A 10,196-nucleotide genomic window follows, 5' to 3' on the forward strand; every position below is an offset into this window, starting at 1 on the left:
AGAGAAGAAAAAATGTACTATTCATTCTCTGCTGCCTTTGATAAACAATCTACATTAAAAAGATATACAAAAAACATGCACGAGGCACTGATGTAAAATTGCAAACGTGAAATTATATAAAAAATATTGTTTAACGTTGGTGTAGTTATTATGTACTTTCTTTGGTAATGATTTTCTAGGTCACGGCGATTTAATATTGTGTATATGAGCGCTGTTGTTTCAATAGATTTCTTCTTGTAGTTTTTTTTTCACTTTATATTTAGCAAAATGATTTGAGTCGATTGAAGATTTTGGTAATCGAGAGAGTTCAATGACTGTGGTTTGGAGATCAATATTTCTTATTTGAAGGCAGTTTTGTAAATGATTCGATTATAGGAAAATTGGTATGAATGAACATGGTATTGGTATGTGGGAGATTTAACCAGGATTGATCTTCTAGTTCAATCACGTTACGAGTTATAATTTTTGCATTCATTGCTGTTGGGATCTATGAAAACTGATAAAATGTAAGAACATTTAATCGAATGACATAGCACTCGTTTTGTTGATTTTTCTTTCAATTCACTGAATTTTTCTCTCAAACGCTCCACTAATCAAATCCTTTTTGTGATAAAAGAAAATTAAAATCGCAAATTAAATTACAAAATTCATGAACATGTTCCATAACATTTTCGCATTCGTGTATATGCAGAAATGTAATTTGTGCACAATTTCTATTTCCTAAGTGAAAATTATAATTTATTGTAAAGACTTTTTACGTATCGGAGCCACATAGTAATTGTTGTTTCGTTTGATATTTTCGAAAGCATTTCTCTGACCTAGAAAATTATTAGAAATGTATTTGTTCGGTTGAATAAAAAAACATCACCAATTTTATATCTATATGGTTAGCTATGTGCAACATATGTGCAATGTGTATATCCAAATGTAGTATATGCATAAAGTAAAGAGAAAAAAAAGCATTAGTCATTCAGTCAGGTCCGTAACACAGCAGCTGGCGGCGTATTTGGTGACACAATTTCTATTGAATTGGTATTAAGATGCTGTGTGTTAAGTTATTTACATCGATTTGAGCTTTACAGTGTGGAACACTGTAACTGAAAGTGTCAAATTAGACAAAAACTAACTAACTAACTAACTAAACTGAAGTTTGGTTAAAACAATGTGGTTGCAGTCAGAAGATTAGGTAAGATTGTAAATTTGTTTCTGTTACCATCAAATTTTGAAACCCGATCAAAGGATAAGATTGCAATCTCACTTTGAGAGCTAAACAATTAACCTGTTACATACGGCAAGCATATTTTTAATCTGTTGATTTCATATCTAGTACTTCAATTTTTTTAACATGCATTTTACTATATAAAAGATCATATTAACCAGAGCTTGTCATTATTTTTGTCGGCGTTATTGATAACAGATGAATTGCCGCATAGGTTAACTAGCCAACCGCAAATGAGTGTAACTATAAGTAGAATTAGGCCTTATAAGGAAGCAGCATTGGATCAACTGTGACTTGTCACGAACGGAAATCATCTGTTATAGATAAAAACTTCAGATATACAGGACAAACAATGATTTATCCGGCATTACGTAGCAAAAAAATAAAGTAGAAGATTTGAAATCAATCACTTGAAAATGTTTAGATCAAATGCTATTACTTCATTTGATCTAAACATTTGCGACAATAAATTTGCTGATATGTATGCTGTGAGTGAAATGATAAATACAAATTAGGACAACGACCTATAGACTATAAGTAAATGCAGTGATGCCTCTGCCTAAGGTAATTTTAATTATTTTGAAAATATTGCAGCGTCTTAAATACTGTAAAAAAGAAAAAAAAATACTTTTATAATCTCAATTTACCAATATTTTGCCTAAAAACCATCAAATAAAAATTAAGCATCTAAGATGTCGCATGGAAGGATTCTATGAAATGTATATTATATGATATGCGCCAAGGCTCGTATTTGTTCCACTTTCTTTATGCTATATTAATGCTGCACATCAACAAGAATATCGAAGAGCGAACCATAAGTTTAAAATACCATACCAAAATATTTTAACAGCGCTTATAATTCCTCCGTAACCTTATTATTCACCATACCATTCCAATACATAACACATCAGTTACGACGATCAGGTTATAATAAATGAACGACCGAGTGAACAACTAAAACGTAATTTTCTAATAAACAACAATATTACCATTAAAAGTTGATATGAAATGCAAGAAATGAATAAATAAATGAAAGAAAAGAACCTGAAAGACGTTTTGCTATAGAGCGTAAGTAAGTATGTACATACATTAAGCATTTACAACGACAACGAAACAGCGTCTTTACAAAACTGAAAGAAATTGAAATGAGATCAGAGGAGAAAGTTACCGTTTTCTATAATGTGCGGTAATAATCCAAGCGAAATACAGCTATGTGTTCAAGAAAATCGTAATCGTTACTTCGTGCGGGTTTTTTTTATATTCATTATGTTTCTTATTCCGATTTATTTAGCTCTTCGATTCATGATATTTAAAGTCATGCAAGATGAAATGGTGGAACAGAAAAGTACCCGCAAATTTGATTGTGATGTGCAGACGAATGAGGCATCACTGATTGTTTTAAAAATACCATTGAACTTATCGTGAACTCTAAAGCTTTTTCGGAAGGACATATACCGGCATACAAGCACCAATGTGATAATGTGAAATGATTGGCATTTTTTAAGCATATCGTTAATTATTAAATGAATGAAGATTACCTTTAAATCATGAACTCAAATGCAATTGGTGACTTGTCATTGCTCTATAAAATTAACCAACGAAAGCCATAAATTACAAGTTTTATTCACTCATACCGTGATGTATAGAGATAATGTTTTGTAATCACAATAAACTTGACATTTCTCTTTTCTCACACATAATGCTAAGAAATTGTGCCGATGTAACTTTTATACAGTCAGTTCAATAGACCGTAGCATTTACGTTTTTTTTAAAGGCAATATAGATGGAGAGAACTTTTTTTTTACAGCAAATAACTATTTTAATTTCGTAATTTTCAGTTATTTACTTTTTTAATTACCTGAATTGATTTGTTTCCAGTAATTATTGCTTAGATTGTTCTTAGATCAACTAGTGCAAGACATAGCTGTACGAATGATGTTAAATCGCATCCAATTTTGGAATTGATATACGCCGACTTATTGAGACAGAACAATTTAACCTGTTACGGACGAAGTAAACGAAGTAAACAATTTGACAAAAATCCCTCAAAAATACATAGATTACATGAAGTAATAGATCCAATATAGAAATATTGCTGTCTGCGAACGGTTCAAAAAGTCAACCATCCTTACATAAACTCGCGAAAACTTAATTGAATTCAGATGTTAAGATAGTCATAGAAAGACACTTTCCAAACAGCAATACGTTTCAATCAATCTGTTACTTCGTTAGTTTTAACATACACTTAACTATATAGGACGATGTCATCCAAAGCTTGCTGTTATTTTGGTTGTGGTTGTCGCTATCAGATGACTGCGGCTATTTCCGACAGAAGTCCCAATCACCAATGTCCATATTTCACAATGATAAATTGTACAATAAGCTAATAATTATGTTAAGTAGAGCTGTATTATTGCTGCACCACTGAAGTACAACTTCTAATTATTTTCTTTTTTATTATCTTTAAAAAGTGTTCAAGATAATACTGGAAATGTCTAGATTTTCTAAATAATCGCCCCTTAACATCATCATCACAATAACAAAATATATTCCTTCCTTTCTTTGGTTAAAATATCGCCGAATGTTCGAAACGAAATACACACACGGAATTTTGAAAACCGACACATTTTCCGTTTTGTGCTTTACTGACTTTTTCTGAATTTTGCGTGTATTTTTATATGGAGAAATCAAACACTCAAGTAGAACACACAGACAGAAACTGTGACGGTTTTCAAAATTCCATTCGTGTAATTGAATTTTTCTTGTCTTGGGGCACTTGTCAAAATATTTCTTTTTCGTTCATCATATAACTCTATCCACTACTCATCGCTTAGTTTTGTGTCTGGCTGGTATTTATTAACATGAATTCCGCTAGGAAGGTCGTTAGAAATAGAGAAAATCGTTACCGAAAGCGACATCTTTTGATTTTGTTGTTTGGGTTTGTTATTTTAAGCTCGTTAAAAAGTTCCGCTGTTAATAACAAATTATAGATGGCATAAGGTATTGTTATATCGCCTCAACGTATGCTAAATAATGTAAAACGTTAGGCGTTGACTAATAAATGAAAAACGAGAGACTTGTTTATTCTACACGGTTTTAGGGCAGTCTTCTTGGATACCCGTCTATAAAGCAAACAAAGGTTAACGAAACGTAAAGTCAAGTTAAGTCTTTGCACCTTTACAATATACAGGGGCAAAAGCTTTGAAAAATGAAGTTTTGAGTTCTATTTAGAAGCTGCTACGCTGATATTACGGCCAATCGGTTTGGAATTCATTTTAGATTGTTATGTTTGTAGTTCATCGTAGATACAAAGTAGATCTGGTAAAATTTTTATGAGTGTTAACTTTCTGATTGTTCCGCCCGTCAGTTAGTAACGTGTTCATTTTCCATACTTTTTTGATTGTTATCGTCTGGTTAACATCTGGCTATGTTGTCTGACCAGACAAATTTGATGAATAAACCTGCGGAGGAAGTGTAGGATGCTGGATACAATGAACCATAAGTACGATGTTTTATGGCAATTTTAATAGAACAAAATATTAGGCACATTGGTTCTTATGGTTACATTATCTAGGTTATCAATATTTTACGTTAACAAAAACATTTGTCTTGTGGCACTGTTGTGTTCAATGACCTTGACTGGATTATGTGTATATATATGTGGAAAGATTCATTCTGCTCCACACTGGTTACATATTTTTTTTTATTTTTTTTTATATTTACGTATTTGGAAACGTAAATGTTTGTGTTTTATTTCTGGGTTCGACAATATCCGAAGACCAAAACTAATTTTCCGAGCACCACATTTTAATGTTATCGCCTTCAACCAACAGTTGTCTTTTATTTCAGCTATGCTCGGTGCTATCATGTAAGTCAGACCGAAATATGGGCAATGTTGAAGGATAATGTGTTTCCGGTTTAAGTACTGACTCTGGCCAGGTATTTGTAATGTCAGAATTTGCATTCCGGAACGGATATGTGGCTAACATAATGGGCAGTTGAAGCTTTATTTGTTTTTCAATAGATTTCGGTTCAATGGTAAACTGAAAAATGGAAAAAGGAACTTGAGCAATCAAAGAATGTCTATAATTTTTCGAACACTTACGAACACATCGTATTGTATTTTGATTAAATGGCATCCTCGCAGATTAGTTGGCGGCAAAGGTGGAACGTACAACGTTTCGTTTTGCCATTCATCATGGCCGCCAGATCGAATTTTACCTCGTGCAATAACAGCCAATTCACGTTTTTCGACATGGATAACTTTTCCCCGGGCGAGGTACTGGATCGTTTCGGTTAGGGCAGCCTTAGTGCTCTTTATCGTTACATTGCTACCGTTCGCTACATGGGCACTGACTGATATGCTTTCACCAGGAACGTATCCACCTCTATCTAGTGCTACCTTACATTTGACAACACCACCGCCAACACAGGCCATACCAAGTCGATGTTCGACGTCACACTTGAAGGGTTGCTGTAAAAATATATTTTTTTTTAAGTTTTTCCAGTAATTAAAAATCTAGTCATTGCCGTAAGTGATGTGATTTAGTATTTTCACTTCACCAAGCTAACTGTCCAGAATATACCAAAAAAATACTCACCGCCAGTACGGATTGTTCCAAATTCAAATCGATTGGACTCATAACGATGAACACCTGATGATTTTTATGAATCAGACCGGACGGTTCACGCAGAGCTGCCTTACAATAATATTGAATCCAACCATATCGCCCTAAAAATGTTGACGGCAACCCCAGCGGAAGACCCAGTTTGAATGGGAAACTGTGAATTCCTGGCGATAGTACCGACGGTCCCTGATCGTTGTCGCCGAGCAATTTCATTCGAAAATCGATAAAATTCTCTTTATCATAAGTTACGGATCGCAACCGGACGACACCTTCGCCAACGACATGAAAATGAAGACCCAGTGCTGGAGTATCATCCTGTAGTTCCAGTAGAACGCGACCGGATAGAAATTGGCCAGGAAAGTACAACAACGAGGTATTATCGAACAAAATCAGAAACTTCAACAATTTTCGCGGCATGTTGTCGATAGAACTTAATCGGATATTGCGTTAGCGATGCACTTTAAATGTTAAAGTTGACAAATTCCACAAATTGAAAACTATTTAATTTATGCGAGGCGAGACAGAGAATTAGTTGGTTTTAACATTAATATCGATTGAATCAATGTATGGTTCGACAAGGTCACAAGTTTTTTATAAATAATGTAATATTTGTTGAGAGCTAGCTCACTGAGCCCACATAATACTACAATCAAAGCCAAGCAATTTCCTGTGCTAATAGACAAATGCACGCGATTTATGCGTTTGACAATGGAGATACAGTTGATTTTAATTTTAATTTTATTGTTTCATAACACTTTTCAGCACTTGTACGTTGTATACATCGAACGCACGATCACAATTTTCACAGTATCATATAGTATTGTTACACGGCACACCTGTTGATTGTGCAACACGAATATGAATTTTCTCAAATCATTCTTTGTCTCGAAAATTTCACTACGATAGTCATTCACTGGAGAAAAAGCCACTAGAAAGATGTGATTGTCAAAAACATTTCTTTTTCATCGAAAAATCACACAGTTAACTCGTTTAACAACACAACCACGAAAAAAATCAATGGCTTATTATAAGTCGCGCACCTTCAAAATTATAGTTGTTCATATGTTCCATGTCTTGTGTGGTATGAGTTCGTTTCGTGTCCATGTAGTAGGTAATGGTAGAAAATTGTTACATTACGAAGAGCCACACAAACAAAAGAGAGATGGTAGATGTTAAGGTGTTACGGTATAACATTCAAAGGTAAATTGCTTGATGATGATTTTATGGTTTTATTCGTTCATTTTATCGCATGGATTGAGTCTTTGGAACAGAGGTGGTAATCACAGGCTAGAATTCTACGCTTAATACATTTTTTTGGACTTTTCTTCATATTTTTCTACATAATATGTATTGACATAGCGAAAATTTTTAAAATATCGTTGGAACGGCGGCCTGAGTTTTTTCGCTGGTAATTGACTTTGTGGATTTGGGATTTGATTCGGTGGCGGGATAACTCTTTTTGCGGGCACAAAATACTAACGACTGGTATCGTTGTGTCGATTTATATCCACTTGCCGATTCTTCAACTTGTCGAAGTTATCAATTCTGACGGTACAATTCCGTTTCGGTTATCGCTTCCTTTGTGAGAAGGTGTCGGCGCAAGCCCTCAACTTCTTTAGATGAATCGGATTCTGAAGCAGCAACCCGAGTAATCGGTGATTTGCTGCGAGTAAAAGTATGACTTGGAAAATCGTTCCAGATTTTATACCCTGTTACAGACGACAAGGATTATTAACGACTCTGTTACTTCCATTGATTAAAGTATTTTTAATCGGTTTATTTCAAATCTTGTACTTCAAATTTTTTAACATAAATTTAACCATATAAAGGACCATATTAGCCAGAACTTGTCATTATTTTTGTCGTCGTTATCGATAACAGGTGAATCTCGATTCTTCATTATGTCGTGAAATTGCGCACTGGTTCTGTGGGATTAATATGGTAATTTTCGAGTGCGAGCTTTGCGGTGCGAACCGAAGGCGAGTAGAGTAAACACACAAGCCAAAACAATACCGGCTTTCATTACCAGAATTCCAAAACATTCTCATCAGCACATTTTTTACTCGTACCTTTGGAATATGATGTGATTACAACCACGGTAAATATAATGTTGGGGTAATGCCATTCAGATGCGCGGCCTAGCACAAGACTTCGATACCAATGGCATCCTTTTTTTAAATGGCTGACTATGATTTACTTGTGTTTCACAAAATGTTTTTGGTATCTCACCACAGATGGCCCGAACTTCTATTACATTTTTTGAGAATACCAGCGAATCATGAAAAACATATCAAACGTTAATGTCGGTACAGTGCTGTTACACCGTATTTTCGCGTTTCCACACGTTCCACATGACATTGGGTATCTATTATATATTATGCACCTGTTGCCAAGATTGGTATTTTGACGTGTAGGACATTATTGCCCTAGCCGAAGGCGTGGGTCATAATGCCTACACGTCAAAATAACAGTCTGGCAATAGGTGCATATCATATTTTATCTGTCGAGAACAGATATATCGAGATAAACAAAAACTCACTAGAGGGATAAGCTCGAGATTATCGTTCTAGACAGATAATAAATATTATGCACGTATGACAAAGCGGTCGAGGCTTGCCGAAACGGCTTGTCATACGTGCATATTCTTTTTTATCGCACTTTGACAATTTACAGAAGTATAATGTTTGTTTATATATCCTAGGTGAATAATTTTTTCAGGGAATCACACCGCGTATGCGATAAAATAAATTATCACATACGCGCGGTGTTCGGATGTCAAAATTACTTACCTAGAAGTTTAATTAAAAAATTCGGCATGGAACATTTTGAATGTGCTTGGTAGCAGCAACGCACCTAGCAGGGTAATAGAGATTTTTACACGTCAAATAGAGTAGTATTGTGATACCATTAATACCATTAGCAGCCTTAATGGTAATTTTGCAATGACATTAAGACAGAAAAGGTATGGAAACATACTTCGATTAAAGTACTACTTTATTTTTTTCTATTACCCTGCTAGGTGCTTTGGTGGTAGTCATCTGTTACCGATAGCGACCATAAAACTATATCGAAGTAAAAGATTTTGTTTCAATCTCCCGGCAATAAAATCTCATGTTCACGAACTTCTCTCGAAAAAATGTTGCTTAGCTCAACTAGGGAATAAATGATGGATTTTGAGTACGAGAAAAAAGTTTCTTATACTACTTGGGTGGGGCAAACTACATAGACAAAAAAGAAAACGCAACACCTTTTTTGTGGATTTTTCTTTATTTTGAAATTTTATTGTGTATAAGTTGTACAATTACAATTTTGAAAATTATTTAAAACTACGTTTCATTTTTCCACTTAAATTTCTATAAATATTATTACTATTACTTATACATACCTTTTTTCTTGTTTAATTATTACAATTATGATTAAATTACAAAAAAAATATATTTATTTTATTAATTCTAGTGGCGAATACACACATAGACTAGGATTGCAATGAATTTTTTTTTTTTTATTTTTTTTTGTTTTTTTTTTACTTTTTTCTATTTGACTTATACAATTTTTTTGTTGTGGATTTTAAATATTGGTTTTGTCAGCATCTTCTTAGTAAAAGGTCTAATGTTTATAATGAAGTGCTTGATTTTGGTTTGGAAATCGATATCTTGTTGCAGTTTTCTTTTGATTATATTTTGTTAGATTACGTTTCAGTTAATTTTAATCGTTCATCGTCATTATGTTTTTGAGTACGTTTTAAGTACGAATGTAAGATATTAAAAATCGTATCGTAGATTAGAACTAGGTGGGGCTTGTCTTGCCATCATTATATATATATCTAAGAAATAGCTCTGATTCGGAATTATTAAAAACCAAACAATGGGGAAATAATATGCCTTTAGGCCGATGCTACCAGTGTTCACAAACAACCAAATAATGTTTCGTTACGCCCAATACGCCTAATGATACAATGGTGTAGAAGTGTGTTATATTCTGATTTTGAAAGTTGTTGTGATTGATTCTTTTTATGGCAATCGTGGATAGAAGATAAATGATATGCATTATGTGTTTATGTGAAGACAAGTCAGTAATGAATCTCCAGCAGCACATTTAAATCGTAAAGGCAATAAACTAGAACCGACTAACCTTTTAGAAACGGCAAACCTAAAACTTTTTTTTGTATGAAATACTTATTTGAGTTTGATACGTTATCTTTTACTTCATTTGTTTTAAACATAAATTTTTCGATAAAGAAGAATGATGCTGGTGACTGATCACTTATTTTTTTGTCATCGTTGCCTATAACAGATAGCTAGCCGTTTCTGAAAGATTGAGCATACAGCATTAAGCTAGAACGGTTAAAT

At 33.8% G+C, this 10,196-nt stretch overlaps 1 protein-coding gene across 1 annotated transcript; it reads right to left on the reverse strand.

Annotated features, from left to right (window-relative positions):
* Positions 1-4,722: 4,722 nt before the first annotated feature.
* On the reverse strand, positions 4,723-6,932 carry LOC119081049 (arrestin domain-containing protein 17). Its single transcript, XM_037189754.1, has 3 exons — positions 5,821-6,932; positions 5,325-5,693; positions 4,723-5,262 (listed from the first exon to the last, which is right to left on the reverse strand). The coding sequence occupies exons 1-3, from the start codon at positions 6,262-6,264 to the stop codon at positions 5,065-5,067; spliced, it is 1,011 nt and encodes a 336-aa protein (XP_037045649.1). The 5' UTR covers positions 6,265-6,932; the 3' UTR covers positions 4,723-5,064.
* Positions 6,933-10,196: the final 3,264 nt, after the last annotated feature.

The sequence above is a fragment of the Bradysia coprophila genome, unplaced genomic scaffold (genome assembly GCF_014529535.1).
Source record: "Bradysia coprophila strain Holo2 unplaced genomic scaffold, BU_Bcop_v1 contig_350, whole genome shotgun sequence".
NCBI lineage: Eukaryota > Metazoa > Arthropoda > Insecta > Diptera > Sciaridae > Bradysia > Bradysia coprophila.

Coding starts and splice junctions, on each gene's coding strand:
- LOC119081049 (XM_037189754.1), bottom strand. CDS start 6,264: ATGCCGCGAAAATTGTTGAAGTTTCTGATTTTGTTCGATAATACCTCG. Junction 5,694..5,820: donor TGGAACAATCCGTACTGGCG/GTGAGTATTTTT, acceptor ATATTTTTACAG/CAACCCTTCAAGTGTGACGT. Junction 5,263..5,324: donor AAATACAATACGATGTGTTC/GTAAGTGTTCGA, acceptor TCCATTTTTCAG/TTTACCATTGAACCGAAATC.